This window comes from Chrysoperla carnea, chromosome 3, assembly GCF_905475395.1.
Source record: "Chrysoperla carnea chromosome 3, inChrCarn1.1, whole genome shotgun sequence".
Classification (NCBI taxonomy): domain Eukaryota; kingdom Metazoa; phylum Arthropoda; class Insecta; order Neuroptera; family Chrysopidae; genus Chrysoperla; species Chrysoperla carnea.
This window is the reverse complement of record NC_058339.1, coordinates 70,978,580-70,997,319: the sequence shown is the minus strand read 5'-3', so window position 1 is coordinate 70,997,319 and position 18,740 is coordinate 70,978,580. Positions and strand designations below refer to the sequence as shown.

The window sequence follows — 18,740 nt, the reverse complement described above, 5'->3', positions numbered from 1 at the left end:
TAAGCAATAGTTTGTTTTCTGGTAATTTTATCTAAAAACTAAATTTACCGAAATATTTACGATAAATAATTTTATGAGTTTGTATACTATCTATAAAAATTGTTTTCCTTGTGCCAGATTTGATCTCAGCTGTTTTCAATGAAATAAGAAAAAAAAAGACCGGTAAAAATAGACCCGGAAAAAATATCTCGAACATAAACTTACCTCACTTATAGAAAAATTGTCAAAAAACTGTTTACCACTGCTGTCATTAAGTGTATTACAATTTTCATCGTTTCAAAACGATGCAAACGCATATAATTTTTTAAACAATTGATAATTTAGTATATTCTTTTCTAAAATAATTAAGTATATTGTTTTTTATTGTTAAATTGGGCGAATATGATGAGACACCCAATATATACTCAAACATTGTAACTATAAATATACATAGAAGCGGAGTAAACAACATTGGATATATTCTAGTTTAGTGGTTAGTTTACATTCAATTTCTATATTATCAACAGTAGTAGTTCGTAATTAGATGTAGGTAACAATTTTAGTAAGAATGTTAAGGTATAAATGTTTCATATTCATTCAATTGTAAAATTTATCATTGGAAAAATATTTAGAATCTGAATAAACCATTTACTTATTAAAATTTCATCAAATAATCATCGATCCTACCTAATAGATGTCACAAATAGTCCTAATAGATGTCCTAATAGATGTCTTCATAGAATTTTTTCAAAATAAAAAATATTTTTGTATTTTACAATCAGTTTTAAGCTAAAAAGTACTTTTATGATTTTTTTTTTGTAGGCGCGTAATTTTTGAAATAAAAATTATTGAAAATTAAAAATGCAACATTCGATTTCAAGAAAAGTGTGTTACTTTTTCAATCTCTGCGGGAATTTGTTTAGCTACAGCAGCTCCTGCGCTACGAATTTTTTTTAATGTAAATAAAAGCTCTTATACTTTTGAATAGTGTATTAATAGTGTACAGTGGAGTCTCGATTTTTCGTACTTTTTCAACACATATTTTTTTGATTCTATAAATACAATAGCATCACAATAACACTTGTTTAATGCTGTGTATAGTCTGTGATTTTAATTGAGTACCGATTATTGAGACACTACTGTAATATTTCCCCCGAAAGAAGAAAATTTTGTAGAAATTTTGTGTTTTTTGGTTTATTAATTGCATCAATACTAAACAGGATGGGCCATTTTAATCTATAAACCTAAATATCTCGTTTTGTATTTTACTACTCAAAACATAGCTTAAGCAAAAGTTGCTAAGTTTGGTGGGGGACATCATGTTTTGACATTAGATTGGACCTACTTCCTCAGGTTTCTTTAATAGCCAATTAAGGTTCTAAACGGTAAGAGATTGAATAAATCGTTAAATTAAAAAGTTTATCCTCATAAAAAATTTTTTTTGTTAAAAACATTTTTTCGAAAAAAAGTTTATTTTTTTGTTTGATTAACTAAAAACGAAATAAGTATTAGTAAAATGGAAATACTTTTTACATAAGCAAGTTGATAAATTTTACTTAGCAAAGTTATTAAATTTCCACTACCTTCTGAATGATTGATTCATACGATTCTACGTAATTGGTTTGCACAACTCTCAAATAAAACATTCAATTTCAATTCTTTGCAAGTCACAATATTTATAGCAACTACACAAAAATTAATTATGCGGGCTGATCCCAGTTCGCTATAACCAAAAGTCATACCAATAATTATGTATTCAAAAAACATATTTTATATTTCAAATTCTCTTTAAAAGAACATTTATCATTATTAATTAATTCATATTTATAATAATGAATAATTGATGTTTTCTATCTGTTTCAGGTTGGTTCTATGCTAATAACACGTGTGGCCAATACAGATATCACATGGCATAAAAATGTCAATGTAAATTCACCACGTGTGTCACCACATTTTGATTTAACATTGGACGATAAATCTGTATTACGAGCAATCGATCAATTAAATTTCATACAAATGAAACGTAAGTATTGTTACAAAATGATTAATCCAATTATTATTTTTTTTATTTTTTTGTTCGACGATTACTGTTTACACGCTTACAACAAATGATTTACATGCTTTTGTTTACTTAAACATGTAAATCCTTTTTTATCTTTATTGATATAAATTTTAGTAAATCCTTTTTTATATTTTTAATTTGGTGTCAAATATTATTTGTAACGCAAGAGTTAGAGGCGCAAATGTTTCTTTTTGTTAATAAACAATAAATTATTAATTCAATGAAATGGTTAAAATTAAAGTGGACTTATAAAATTAATAAATATTCAACTTGATTTACGTATAAGTTATAAATATATAATAATTTTTGATTATTTGACAAGCACTTAACATTTACGTTAAACAAATTACCTAATTACTAATTTTTTTAAGTGAACTTTAACATTGATTGTTTAGTTAAATAAAAAATTTATTGTTTATTAACTAATACAAACATTTACGCCACTAATAGGGTATTATCGTTAGTCAAAAATAAATTATGAAATTTGAAAAAATCTATGTAAAAATATACTTAAATATTCAGATTTCGAGTCATAAAAGCAGCTTCTTCTTTTATAATTTTAAAATTATAAATCGTAATTTTTAAACTATATATCACGTGACCTAAAACGCGGACAAGCCCTGGTGTGATGTCATATCGATATGAACCATAGACTATCAGTTAGTTCAGTGTAGATAGCTGGGTATATATATGTCCATAGATAAGTATTTATATTTATTATAATCAGTTGTCTATGAATATATCTGTCAAACTTATTTGTGTTATTTCGTATAATGATACCGACATGACGTCATCAAATTGGATGCCCGCGTTTTTGACAGTTTAAAAAAGGTTTAAAATTTAATTTTAGTTTTTGGCAAGAAAGCGTGTGTATTTTTCCGAAATAAATTTTTGCTGGCTATTTATTAGCAAAATTAACATTTTAAAGTACTTTTTTAAAAATAGTAGAATACCCTATTCATGCGTTACTAATGATATTTGACACCTAGGAAACATTCCATGAAGCTTTAGTTAAATGCGAGTAGTTTCTTTTATTTTCCTGTATTAGTTGATTTTTGTAACATCTTTTACTGTTACTAAATGTGATATAATAGATAAAATCGAACATGATAAATTTTGGTATTTAAAATTTTGTTTCTTTATTAGGAGACCAAATGTATAATCTTTGTTGTGTGAATACAGTGAATAATTGTCGTGAACGTGTAAATAGCAATAATTTTTTATTTCGTACCATTGGTAATTTTTTATTTTATATGATGGTCAAGTTGATGGGATAAAGCATTTTAAATTGAACACACAAAATTGACAGTTGATGACATAACTTAATTATCATTTATGTTTTATATTTTTGAATTATTTATTCATAGAATGTATTTGTATTTAAATATTCTCTAATTTTAAGCAAACGCCTCCCTTATAAAACGGTAAAAATCGAACTGCAATCACCAATACTGGCATTCATTGATTGATTTTCGAATACAATTTTTTTTTAAGATGACATAATTTTCTGTTATAATTTTTATGATTTTAAGCCTTAACAGCACATAAAAGAAATAGTGTCCTATTTTTACCCTCAAATTTTCCTCATCACCAAAACTAGTTTTAGAAATTTTATAATTATAACATTGAACAAACGACAAAAATATATTTATTATATAGTCCAAGGATTATATATTTTGGATTATATTTATAAATTTAAACAATACAACAAAAATAGGATTTTCCTATTCAAAAAATATTTCCATTTGGTTTCGATAAAACGATTTTCTATTGTTATATTTAACAAAATTATTATTTAGAATTTTTCCATTCAATATAAATGTTTGGAAATAATATGTAACACAAAATTTAGACCATGTTTGTACAATATGGCGACACGTTAAAAGGATAAATTACTTAATTACTACTATCATTTGTCACAGTGTTCATTGTCAGGGCGTTCTCGAGCGATGATTCAAAAAATTTGTTACTCATGTGATTTTATTGGATTCACGAAAATTATATTTTAACTAATCGGTTTGCTTTTGCAAGTATGTCGCCTTTGTGACGGTATGGCGGCTACTAAATATCGTGAGACAAGTATGAAATTATAATTTTCGTAAATGGCAAAAAAAATTATTAGTTAAAAAAAACGTCTGAAACAACTTTTTAATCGTTCTTCGATTACGCTTCGACGACCACTGCTGAGACATTTTTTTTTGCCATTAAATTATTTTGCAATTGGAAGTTTTTCCAATTTTGTGTGAGTATCTCAAAGTCTTATTGGTTTTAACAGAATACATAAATTTTCCTGTACAAATTTAAACCGAATAGTCCGAAATCGAATAACAAAATAATAATACTGATAACAAAACTTTTTTATTTGCTGCATTTATTTCTGTGAAACTATAAAGTTTTAATTTAATGGGGAATTAGTTGAATTATTTACCCAAATAATGAAAAGATTCATACTGTCGATATTGCAATTAAAATGGATTTTTGAGGAATCTTAATAGAAAAAAAATGAAATAGTAACAAGTTATTTTTCTGGTATGAATAACTCAAATTGAATCCTCTTGTTATGTACAATGGTAATTCCACAAAATTATCCAATATTGGTGGAAGCGCAACTATAAATCATTCATCCACAAAAAAACATTCGATCGATATATAAAGATAACATAAAATTTTCATAACATACAGCATCTTATTTTGAAGCGAAGTCTCAAAGCTATTTTTCACTAACCGGACAGTTGAGTTTATGTTGCGGTTGTGTTTTTTAGAACCTGATAGACAAAAATTAAACTGAAACCAACTCCAAATAACAATTTAAGAAATCAAAATTTAAGTTATTATTCGTCTGTGTTTTTTCGGTTGTGGAAAACCGACGTCAAGTGTCGAAGTTTTCAGGATAACATTTGCAAAATAAGCATATTACCATTACAGAGGCCTTATGATATTCTTCTTTGTATAAGGTGATCTTCATTTTGCACTATTTTCCATGTCCTTCAAAACTTTTACCTCTTCTGAAGAGTAAGAATATAAAATTTAAAGAAAGATATTCAACTAATTCTTCCGAATCCGTTTTTTCTTTTATACGTCGTACCATTTTGTTATTCAAATAACACCGATTATTATTAAATCAACCTAAGATTATAGAAATCACACTTTTATGTGTCATTAATTCCAAAAATCACTGGCTGAGAATATGTTAAACAGTTTTTTTTTTTCAAAATCGATAACCATGTGTATTATTTTCATAAGTATAAGTAAGAATAGATCCGTTTCAAGTATGTGTTTAGCTCCCCGTGTAAATTTCATATAAACAGTGGGTGGTAGCAAATTTTCCATAAATAAAATATATTACCAATAATACTTTTTATGATCTGTATTTTACGATGTCTAAAGTAATTCATATAAACATTATAAGCAAGAAGCAAGCAAATATAAAAATATACATTATAGGATAATAAATGTGTTTGAAGACAAATTCGATGAAGCATGTGTTCATTGAATTCGTTAAATTCGTAGAAATGTTCTTATTTTTGGAAAAAAGTCAGGCAATTTTTTTTTCAATTTTATAAGTTCGTTCTTTAAAGTCAAAGTTAAATTAAAAACTCGCTATTCTATTTATATGTTATACAAAAGAAATATTACCATCTCTTAAGGAAGTTCCCTCGACAGTCATAGAAAAAAATAAATTAGTAGATAAGGATCCGAATTTTTAGTATGTTGCAGTTAACGATACATATTATTAAATCAAAAAAAAATTTGGGTATCTTATCGATCAATTAAGAGAGTTTTTATTAATTAAAAATACACTAAATAACATAATCATCCTCATATCATGCTATGTTATTTAGTGTATTTTTAATTAATTAATTACTCTCTTAATTGATCGATAAGATACCCAAATTTTTTTTTGGATTTAATAATATGTATCGTTAACTACAACATACTAAAAATTTGGATCATTTTCTACTAATTTATTTTTTTCTATTACTGGTGAGGGACCCTCCTTAAACCTACACTTTCAAACATTTTCAGCTTTTAATAAAGCTCATTATTATCTACACGATCAATACCTCTTCTAAACTTTTGTAAAAATTTGGGTCCAAGAGTTTGAAACGCGAGACTTTGTTTTTTGTCATTGCATTCCTCTCAGTAGTTATTATTTGTGATTTCTTAAAATAGATTCTTACAATAAATTTTCTTTCAGTCTAGACTCAGGAGTGGTATTTCACAGTCCTTTCATAACGACTTTCAATTTATGATCCAATTGGCTAGACTATAAAAATTAGCTAAGAAAATTATCTTTTAGGGATTTGTGGGAATTTTTAATTGCACGTCATTTATAGAGAGAAGAAGTTAACTGAGTAAAAAAAATCATTTTTCGGACACCTAACAAGAAAGTCGCTCAATTTCTTGAAAATTGTTATCATTCGTCACTCAAAATATGTCGTTGTTTCGAATGCCGGACAAAATTATTTATACGTTGTTTATTCTATTTTTTTCGTTAATGAATGTCGTCTTTAATGATTATTCAATTTTAAGCTTACCGTACAATTCAAAATTCTAAAGACATCCCTGGCTATGAAAATTCATGTCACCCGCTTTTCAACCATACCACCCGCTTACCAAAAGAAATGAGATTTTAGTAAAGCTCATGTTCCAAAATTTTAGAATGTGAAACCTTCAACTGCCCAACAACGGCACAATAGATATACTGCCGTATGATTATCTTTATCAATTTCTTCAAAGTAGATCTCATTTTTTGTTCCCTCTGTAGCTACAAATGCCTTAATAAAAAGGCTATTTATTAAGCCTTGTACAGTCAACGGGACCTACGATTTCACCAAGTTTTGGTGCTGTAAATATTTCTATAGACCATTACTTTCATATAAAACAAAGTATTAAATTTAAACACAATATGCAATATCTTCTTCCAAAATGACAATTTCCTACACATACTGTTCAATAAAATGTTCTAAGTACTATTTCGATTTTAACGATTTATTTATTATTTTCTCACATACGAGTTATGACAGACAGACACTCTTATAACATAAGTATTACTTTTATTCGGTTTGTGATCGCCTTAGTTTAGGTTTATGATTTAATATATTTGTTATTTATGATTTTTTTAATATTGTTTTTGAATTTTTACAATTTTATTACATTTTGGTAAAAATTCGTCTGCGCGTATTTGCTGAACTTAATTAAAACTCCTTTAAATGATTTCAATTCAGTTCTTAACTATTTAGCAAACGGCCAAAATAAATGAAGTTTTTACTGTATAAATTTGGCACATTTCAATACTTTACAAAAAACCAAGTTTTTAATAATTATCGAAATTAATCGAGTGTAAATAGAATCCTTTCGTTCACCGGGAATAAAATACTGAATTTCTTTCAGTTATTTCCAACAAATTCCCTGCTGCGTTTTTTCAGAAAGATAGCATTAATATGCCGCTATCATGCTTATTTGAAAACGCAGGTCTTTCGAAAAAAGTCGTAGAGAGAAAGTTTGGTAGACTCGCCAAAACGAAGCCACTCAAGTATGTACTAATCATTAAACGAAACACCCTTTCTATCCCACGGTCAGTTTTAACGAACCATTTTAGTGTAATCTATGCAGATGACTCGAATTTGTTTCGAAATGAAAGAATTAATAAGTTAAAATATATTTTTATTAAAAGGCGAAAAGGCAGATCAAAAATTAATACTTAGAAATAGAACAGCGAAAATCACTCTCTGTCATTTTCAATAAAATATTAGAATTTGTCATAAATTTATCATAATTAACTTTTTGCTCGTTATTATTTTAGTTGTCACTAAAACTATTGAACAATGTCGCTCGCTTATGAACTATTAAGCCATTTTTCACATATACTACTGTTGGAAAATGAATAATTTATATATATTAAACATGAACGAGTGATAATAATGGTGACACAACTTCAAGGAGCTAAGAATGTGTTTGTTTGTGACCCAAATCAATGTCCAAATGTCCACACATTGTTAACTAATGTGTCTGTTTTAGTGTTATATGGTAGATAAAGTATGTATCCCATTCATGTACAAAAACGATTTGTTCGGTATATCCAGCTTTATCTTTTGCCCACTTGTATATATTTCTCTCTTGCAAAGGAATCTGGTTGTTAGCATGCATAAAGTACAAGTTCGTATAATTCGTGGTAAAAGGGATGGACAATTTATTTTTGTCAACAACCTTTCATCTTCAACATTTCCAGTAGGTAACTAACTAATAAATAAATTATTTTGATTCTAATTCTATGAAATAATTATTACCTATACAGAAAACAAAAACCAAATATCATTTGAAATTGTAATTTCAGAACGTCTAAACTGATAAATAATTAATTTTATTTGTTTCACTAAGGTGATTTACGGGTAAATTCTCGTTTTAAACAATTTTGTTAAAATCAATGCTATTGTGTTAAGGTAGTGTGATAATGTCAAATCACTATTTAAGTACAAATTTTACAAATATTTTTTGTTCCTTAAAAAAAACCCTTAATTTAATAAAATTTTAAAATATCAATCATACAAATTCTAGATTTAAAATTTATCTTGCTTTGCTTTGAACATTTCTACGAATTATGAAATTACCCTAAATATTTATAAAAATATTACTGTGCACATTTTTAGAAGAACTAGTACTTCAGATCCATGTAATAGGGTCATTCCTTCCTTGTAATCGTTGAAAAAAAGCACTTAAAATTGTAGCAACGGAGAAAACTTTAAATAAATTTTTGTTTTAAAGATGTACGAGCGTCAGGTAAATTTTGGTAAAACGCTTGATTTACGGGAAAGGGGGAGGGGGTTACCCTATTAGTGGATGGACGACATGTTTTCATAGATTTCTCCAAAACTAGTCCGTGGAAATAAAATTTTTTAGAAACCATTTATAAATTAAATTATTAAAATTAAAGTTAAAACCTTAATTGATTAGTGAAAACAAAACAACCCACTGTGCACGACTAATTAATGATGTATGAGCACGGTAGTGGGGACACAAATTTAAAAACATAATTTTTTTTAAATTTTGTTGGTGAATTATGTTATAACTTGACAATAAAGGGTATTCCACTATTTTTGAAAAAGTACTTCAAAATGTTGATTTTGTTAATACAAAGCCACCAAAATTTTTTTCGGCAAAATACACACGCTTTCTTGCCAAAAACTTAAACTAAATTTTAAACCTTTTTTAAACTGTCAAAAACGCGGGCATCCAATTTGATGGCGTAATATGGGTATCACTATACGAAATAACACAAATAATTTTGACAGATATATTCTGATTATAATAAATATAAATACTTACCATGGATATATTATACCCAACTGTCTACACTGAACTAACTGATGGTCTATGACTCATAATCTAAAATTACCTTAGCACTCGTACTACTTGAAGAAAAAATGTGTTCTTAAAAACTATAAGGATAATTTCTTAAGTTTTCTACTATCTTTTCTACTATTTATTTTACCCTGGAATGATTATGGAAAAAAAGTATGCACATATTTAAATAAATTATCGTAAGTAGCAGAAATCCTTATCATAAAATTGTATTTGTAAATTAATAGTAATATTTGATGTTTATGTAATAATCAATCGTATTTCTAAAACTCATCAAAAATGGTAAACACTGATATGATCATATTATTATTATCCCTATATTTTATAATGAAATAATGTAAACAAATTAATCATGTGCCATTTGTACATCCAACATTATTTGCCAACAAACCCTTTCCTATTGTTCAATGTTTTATTAATATAAAATCAACCCTAATTAAATTCATTATATTCATCATTTTAAAATATGCAGAATTAATTTTAAATAAATGGATAATAGACTGGTGTCCTGATGTCGATTTCTATGTATCTTTCTTAAAAATACGAAAATTTACGAGAATAGATATTCTTCTCGCAAAACAAGTTTTAATAGTTAAGGTGTTTCTATGACAGTCGCAAGCGATGACGACATCACGTGCTATTTTTCTCTCTTTCTATTTGTACACTTATATTCTTTATATTTTCGTACCTTTTGATGTTATCCAAAAATTGATTTCATACATGTTTTGGCTCGATAACGAATGTCTATTGAGGCAATACAAATAGTTAAGGACACAGGTCTATTATATTAATTTAATTTAAAATATGTAATTCATACATATCTAGGTCAATCTGTAAGTAGTCTTTTTCAGCATTGGTAAAAATGTCATTTCAAAAATATTAATTTTACCCGTAATATATTTCAATTCGTGTCAAATATTTACTTTTTTTTATTTTTCAATAGGAGTTGTTGTTTAAAATTCATTTAAACTCAATTTTCTGTGAAAAATTTTATCATATTTTTGTTTTAATCTAAAAAAAATACTATAATGGTGGCTCCTGGAAGTTCTTTAAGCACTTCATTCGTTGACTAGTTGATGTAGATTTTATTTTAAAACACTTCCAAAGAATGAAATCAGAAAATTTATCCTTAAGATAGATGACACGAATTGAAATAGACTAGATATTGGTTAAGCACATGGAAACTTTAATTAAAAATACATTAAAATTTCCACTGGACATTAGTTCTTGAAATACCTAAATCATTTTTCGATTTAATTAAAATTTCATTTAAAAAGATAAATTAAATTTTCTACGTGCAATTAAAATGATTATCCATTACAAAGAAATGAAACAAAAATCAATAAAAAACTTTTTTATGGATGTACTTTTTTTATATTAAGAAATACCCAGAGGATTTAATTAATTTTTGTCGTTAAAAGTTTAATAGTTTGGAAAAAAATATTTAAGCAAACTGTAACCAATCATAATCAAATAAAAAAAGGAAAATATTATAAAAAATTCAATAATTGTTTTTCTTTCAGAAAATTTAATAAAAAATAAAAATATTAATACATTTTTATAGTACAGGCGTAAGCTACAAATATTTTTATCTGCGGGTTGTTTTTTGTTTAGCTTTTTAGAGATTCAATACTTAAGCACGTATAAAACGGAGACACGTGGATATCATACATAGGATGATTCAAAAATACTCTATAAAAAATAATCATATTTAGGATGATTCGAAGTTCCTGCTAGTGTTTCTTGCATCAAAAGAAGCAACAAAATTCATAAGGTTAGAAAGTTTAAAACTTTAAATTTTCGAGATACAGAATGATAAAGTTTTTGGACAAAAATATTTTTAAACTTCTAACACAAAAATTTCAAAAACAAATAAAAGTATAGTCAAATAATTTTCATTTTCGAGGTGTACCATCATAAAGCTTTTAAGATTTTTTTTCCAAAACTTTATGGTTGAATATTCCGAAAATGAAAAGTCTTTGAGTGTATGATTGTAGGAACCGTAGGATTTTTACACAAGAAATATAAAAAAAATTATTTACTCACTATAATCAAAAATGGAAACTTTTCGTTACAAGAAACATATGCTCGAAATTTGACACCTTTATTGAATGATCGATTGTTTAATTTTCTTTTATCCTTGATTTTTAGGATAAAAAAAATTGTCGAAAAATATACGTGTGAACGAACTTAAAGATATCACGATTTCTCGATTTTACTATGATTTTGCCTAATGTGCCCGCTAGTCATCATTTCAAAGAAAATAAAGCTCGAAAAAATTTCATTTATTTGTTTACTTACGTCTGTTCTATATAATACATTTTTACTTTACTAAGATTTTTTTTAATAGCTTCCATTTTAATTGCAATTAGAGACATTTTCTCTACTATAAAGCAGTGTATATATACCCATCTACATACCATTCATTATCATTATTTTCCATAGTAGTCATTCGATGACGATAAACCCATATCTGAAAAAACAAACATTATATCTCATCACACAAGACCAAACCGTTCCTTATTCCACACATTTTCACCCATATTTTTTTATTTTTACTTTATACTAACTAAATAAACATTTTCTCATTTTCATTTTTAATAATGTGTACCTTGTTTGTCTTGTGCTTCCCTAGCGGCCAAAGACGGAGAGGAGAGAGTGCCTGCAGGTAAATTCACATTAAGTGTTATTAAGTACGCATGGTTTATTTTTTCACTTATTATTTTAGAAATGATATATATTAATGATACAGTGTCTTCATATGAAAAAGGATTAAATACAAAATATAAGTATCAGAGATTATTAAAAGTGGGATATACAAATTAAAATTTCTAAATGAAAACTACTTTCAAGCTTCAATTTAAGACAAAATTGATGAATGTAGAAATAAAATTAAGTGTATTGCTAGAAAAGACTTAGAGAATTCTTTGACTCTTTTTAAAATGTCTTTAAAATCCATTGAATTCAAGAGGCAGACTTCTGTTTTACTGCGACATTAGTAGAGATAAGTTTTAAAGGTGCCATGTTTTTATCAAAACAAGATATATCAAATAGATACAAATAAAAATCAATTTGAGAACAAAAACGGCATTATTTAGCCTTCATAATGTTCAAATTTGAACCTTCTCAATGGAAAAATAATCTGACCAAAAGTTGCTATGAAGAAAATCCTACATATTACCTAGAGACTCGAACCAGAAATTTCTCTTTTTATTGAATAAATAGTTAGGAATAATACAAAACGTTCTCTTGGTGAATGAAGACATTGTACATTTTAAAACTTTTATTTTGTATATTATATATTCTGTTTTATTACAGAAGAATCACTTGCATTTTCTTTTTCTACATAATACCTATAATTTCACTTAAATTTAATTTATTTTTTATTAATGTAATTTTCTCTAAATAAATAAGTAATTATTAGTGTTTTTTTGTTTCAAGTAGTCGATGTTTTGCATGTTTACAAAATAAAACAACTGTAATTTTATAAACAATTTTATAAATATATATTTGTTGTTTTATATATCTAGGTATCTATAATATTTATAATCTGTTGATTTAAGAATGTTCTGAGATAATATCATTAATTATTTAGCTGTTGAATAATTGAATTTATTTAATGATTTATTTATGAAAATCAATCTTCAAGATCAGTTGAACAGAAATAAATTAAAATCAGTATTCAATTATTTATGAAAATCAAGTTATTTATTCAGTTAATCAGGGAAATAAAGGTTCATCGTAAATAAATATAGTTCTCTGCGATTTTAGTCGAGTAAAAATCTTTAATAAGTGTTTTTGTATTGTTCATTTAAATATCCGGTTCAAAAATGATCAACTTTAAATCGATTTTTGATAACATGCATAGGAACTATTCTCTTTAAAACCCATTTCTTAAAATAATAACCGTTTATGGTACTCCTTTCTCTTCGTTTATACCTCAGAAGGAGTTGAAAAGTATATCAATTTTGACTGGAATGCAAAATTTATAAGTGACAAAAATTGTTTTCCATTTTTCGAAGCTGCTTCGATGCCAGATCTATGATTCCTGAATTCTATGATCAAATAAGAAAATAACATAAACGTTCGAAACGTGAAATAAAGATCTGATATTCTAGAAAATGCAGACTTCTTTTACGATTTTGGAGTATTTCAAAATGTCTTGCCGAAAGTGAGGTCCATAAAAACTATTTATATAACGTCTGCGTTTGACAGGTTTTTCAGAATTATACATTCTAGATAACACTCTAGAAACCAGTTCGTTATTTTTAACATTTTAAGCGTGTAATTCACTGCATTTACTTCTTACATTCTTCTAGTGTATTAAAATTAACTTTCACGCAGAAAAGCTTAACAAAAAACATGTATAAAATGTTACTGCAACCAACTACACACCTGAAAATGAAAAAATTATTTGTGCTAAGAATATAAGTTGTTAATCTTTTTTAACAATTTGTGGCATATATGATTAAAAATATTTAATTTTTAAATTAAAATTTGACACAAAAACATTTATATAAAACTTTCGTAAACGAAATTATTTATAAACTTTTGTAAATATAATAAACAAAATAAATATTCAAAACCTTTCAAAGTAATTTTCACATATGATAATTTTAACTGATTAAATAATTAAACATGAAAGGAAGAATGGAATACAGCTTCTTAACATTTTCGAAATGAATTTTCGTTGTAAGATTGAAATGTATATTTTCATCGTAGATGTATTATCTAATTATAGAATATATATTTGAAAACTGTGATAATTACAAAAGTAAATATTATGAAAATTTGTTTCAAAGAGAAAGTTTATATTTCACATTTTGTTATATTTGAAATTAAAGATGTCAATATATTGATAAATGGGATTTTTTTGGCTTCTTGCATTAATATTTAAATTATATATTCGTCAAATCTAATTAGGTCAGTCATAATTCTTACGTATATGAATTAAATTAAGTATTCATAGAAATGAATAGGGAATATCATCTGTTCCTACCATAAGATATAAAGATAATATATAAGGTATCAAAAGGATATATATATATTCGTGAGTTTCCAAACAGATATGAAACATTCTTTGTTTTCTGTTTTTCAGTTTTTAAGAAACTTAAAGTCAAATAAGGTAATTGCATTATTAAAAAATGTTTGTTAATTTTGCGCATTATACGTAAACGATTGAATAGGGTATTCTACTTTTTTTTGAAAAAGTACTTCAAAATGTTGATTTTGCTAATGAAAGGCCACCAAATATTTATTTCGGAAAAATACACACGCTTTCTTGCCAAAAACTTAAATTAAATTTTAAACCTTTTTAAACTGTCAAAAACGCGGGCAACCAATTTGATGACGTAATATTTTTATCATTATACGAAATAACACAGATAAGTTTGACAGATATATTCATAGACAACTAATTATAATAAATATAAATATTTATTATCTACGGATATATACGCTTACCCTTAGCTATCTACACTGAACTTACTGATGGTCTATGGTTCATACCGATATGACATCACATCACAAATTACGATTTTTAATTTTAATATTATAAAAGAAAAATGTGCTTTTATGACTCGCAATCAGAATATTTAAGTATATTTTTACATAAATTTCAACTTTTTTCAAATTTCATAATTTATTTTTCACTTCCGAAAGTACCCTATTTAGTGATTTTTTAGACTATTAAAATAGCATATTTAAATTAACTACAAACAAATTATTGTGATATTTTCTTCTATGATTTTGGTGATGTAATAAGAGATTTTTGTAGTATCGGAATAAATAAAGTTCGTGTTATATAATGCTTAAAATTAATAATTTCATTTAGCAAATTACATCCAAGTTATCGTTGATAAAAAGTCTTAAAACTGCAATCAACTTATTACATAATGTGATACTCAAATGTAATAAATAAACATCACTATAAATTTCATTAAATTAAATTGAAATTTATAAAAAATTATACAATAAATTAATCCTGTCATGATTGAAAAGAAAATTTTATGGGATACATTACTTGATATTAATTCTGAGGCCACATAACCCCATACACGCCTATAAATACTTAAAATAAATTGGCTGATAGTAAAATAAGATATTTCTATTAAAATCTACAAAAAAAAAATTAACTATATGACTACCTTAAAGTAAATAAAGAGAAACACAAATACAAATAAAAATTTAATATTTAACTTAAAATTTTGAGAAAATGTTCTTAAATATGTTAAAATGATTGATAAAATGATGACTTTTTCTTGCAGTTTTTCCTAAATATTAACTGTATTTTTCAGTAAACATTATTTTTTTATAATGTTTCTAATTTATGTTATGCATCTAATTTTCTCTACTAGGTTAAAATGTAACTTTTTGGTGGTAAACTTTACAAAATAAACAGTCAATAGTTTGAGGCATACGATATAGGTCTATATTAATATACATCGTATAGCGCCAAAACTGGTCATTTTCACGATCGCAACATTCCCCTTACTTTTTACAAGGAGGTAAAAAAAATAAAGAAATAAACAACTTAAAATAAAAATTACTTAAATAAATTATATCAATAACGTTCTATATTTTTCAATATTACTTTATTGCTGTGAGTAATTGGTTTCATATATTCAAGAACAAGGTAGAAAAAATTGTATAATTCGTTGAGGCACGCTAGGAATTGGTAAAGTTTTAAAGGTTTTGTTTAGAGTAAAATTGGTATAGGCTTTTTTGAATTTATCAACAAAACTCTTTGGGAATTATGGGAATTTGATCGTCATTACTTTCTTCGTTATAACTGATGACACTATAACCAGTTTTATTTTAATTTTAATAGAAGTTTCATATTCATATCATTAAGATCTCCAAATATCTAAATATATTTTTCAAGTCTCATCCTGTTTATTTATAAAAGTAAAGAATTAAACTAATTAACCTAAAAATGAAAAATCGTTAAACATTGAAACTTTAAAGTTGAAATACACAAAGCATATTTTAAAATTTTAAAATAGAGAAACAATATAAACTGAATATTTACAATTCAGTATTGATTTCCAGGTACCTTTTTTCAATGATAATCGTCCAAGTACCTACTTGTCTGTCGTGAATATAAAACATATATAAATAATACCCCAATTTTACCCTATTTAAATTGTATACAATTGAAAATGATAGACTATTATGTTTATTATTGCGGTTGAAAATAAAATGATATAACACAGAAGGAAAAAAAACGTTTATACGGTTATCGAACTTTTTGATGCATCTAATTTTCATAAATATACACTGACTGTAAGCATGCAGTTTGTCTGTATACTTTTTGAAGAATAATATTTAAGGGATTTTTTTTGTTCTTTATAATATTACTGTCAGTTATCCATCCACTTCGCTGGACAATTGAAAATAATACAGCTTTGAGAATAAATATCAAAACATAGAGATTTCGGTATTAGATCTCGAAAATATGGTAATGCCACTATCCCTAATGAGATAGGTATGTTTTCATGCCTAATGAAAAGTCATAGATCAAAAAATTCTAGAAGAAATTCAGGCTGGCTTCGACCTTCAACCTCAGGCATTCTGCTTATAATATGATCTTTACATACCTAATATATGGTATCTACCATTCCCAGTATTTTTCAACCTTAGTGAATGTCTAATGGGAGTGAGGTAGTAATGCATCAAAGAATCCTTGACCAGGCTTTCTGTCTTTTCTTGTGTGAATATAAATTTTTACATTGCCATTTTCATAATAATACAAAAATTTACAAAATTTAAAAAAAAAACCCTGCTTCATTAGCATTATTGTTCCTGAATCGATTATAATTATTTTGTTTGTTTCAAATGTAATCGAATCGAGAGTGTTCTTAGTTTATGTTCAAGAAAATGGTTTATCATTTATGGAGTTACCATGCAACAGGCAAAATAGACAAGTATCTCTTGAACGGATGAACCGATTTTCTTGAAATATAGCTTGGAACATTCTTGATTAAATTACCTTTGAAACAAATAAAAAATCGAAATCGCTCAGGAACTTAGACTTAATGCGACAGACACGTTAGGTAAGGTTACATTGGCTGTCCACGAAGGACACACTTAGGCTATATAGCCCATTGTAATACCATATATGTGTTTTACCAACTTTCCGCTGATAATTTCATTTATCAGCTCTTCAATTTCAGAGGCTGAGTGCACCTCCTTCATGCATATACCATGCACTACACCAGCCCATCATAACTATTAATTGAATTAATTTTGTTGCGACGGCAGGAAATGAACTCACTACCCTAAGCGCACCGCGCAAGGAATTGGTTACGCCTTAACCAACTGAGCTAATAGGGCGACAACAGACACGTTAAACTTCTAACTAAATTGGTCTATATAAAATAAAAATTTCTGCTGTTTCTAATACCTCGTGTATTATATATATGTAGAGAGAGAGGGGGTAGATGCAGAGAGAGAGAGAGAGAGAGAGAGAAAGAGATTGTATTAAATATAATTAACACAATATATAATTAAATTTTATAATTACCTACAACTTATACATGTTGATAATATAAATGTAGGCATACATAAAATATTACTGCTTGCAGCAATTTATATACTAAAATATCTCTTTCCTCCAAAAATTATATTTAAATAATAATGTTAAAAGCATTCTTGTAAGTAATAATATATATATATATATATATATATATATATATATATATATATATATATATATATATATATATATATATATATATATATATATATATATCTTAATATATATATATTTCTTGTGTGCGTGTGTATGTGACTGAACTCCTCCTAGACGGCTGGACCGATTTTGATGAAATTTTTTGTGTGAGTTCAAGGGGATTCGAGGATGGTTTAGATTTACAATTTGGTCCAGTACAACTGTTTTTGAGGGCTCCGTACCAAAAAAATGAAATTTCATTAAATGGTGGGAGCGCATATAAATCATATCACATTATGTATACTATGTGTACAATGTATTTTTAATAGTATTCAGGTATTGTCAATAGGCATTTTTAGAGCCATATGCGAGCGCAGCGAGCTCTACTATCAAAGGTCAGGCCAAAGGTCGAAGGTCAGGCCACTCCAATAAATAGGATAATTAAATTGGGGTTTAGCGGGATGGGTTTAGCGGACAGGCTAAACGTAGTATAGGTATTCATGAATTGGAGCTACGTTTTTACGGGACAACGTCCGTCGGGGCCGCTAGTATATATATATATATATATATATATATATATATATATATATATATATATATATATATATACTAAGTGTAGAGTAGATATGGAAGAAGAAAGTGTTAGATTTAATTAACTTTTAATCA

General features: G+C 26.6%; 1 protein-coding gene across 2 annotated transcripts in view; it reads left to right on the top strand.

Annotated features, from left to right (window-relative positions):
* Positions 1-18,740, top strand: part of LOC123294803 (E3 ubiquitin-protein ligase TRIM9) — a 621,046-nt gene that overhangs the window by 509,098 nt on the left and 93,208 nt on the right. Inside the window, exons 4-5 of one of the 2 annotated variants that reach the window (XM_044875956.1) lie at positions 1,843-2,002; positions 12,039-12,071. In XM_044875956.1, coding sequence (XP_044731891.1) covers positions 1,843-2,002; positions 12,039-12,071 — 193 coding nt within the window. The remainder of the gene's footprint in view (positions 1-1,842; positions 2,003-12,038; positions 12,072-18,740) is intronic. The other variant, XM_044875958.1, reaches the window with a different exon arrangement.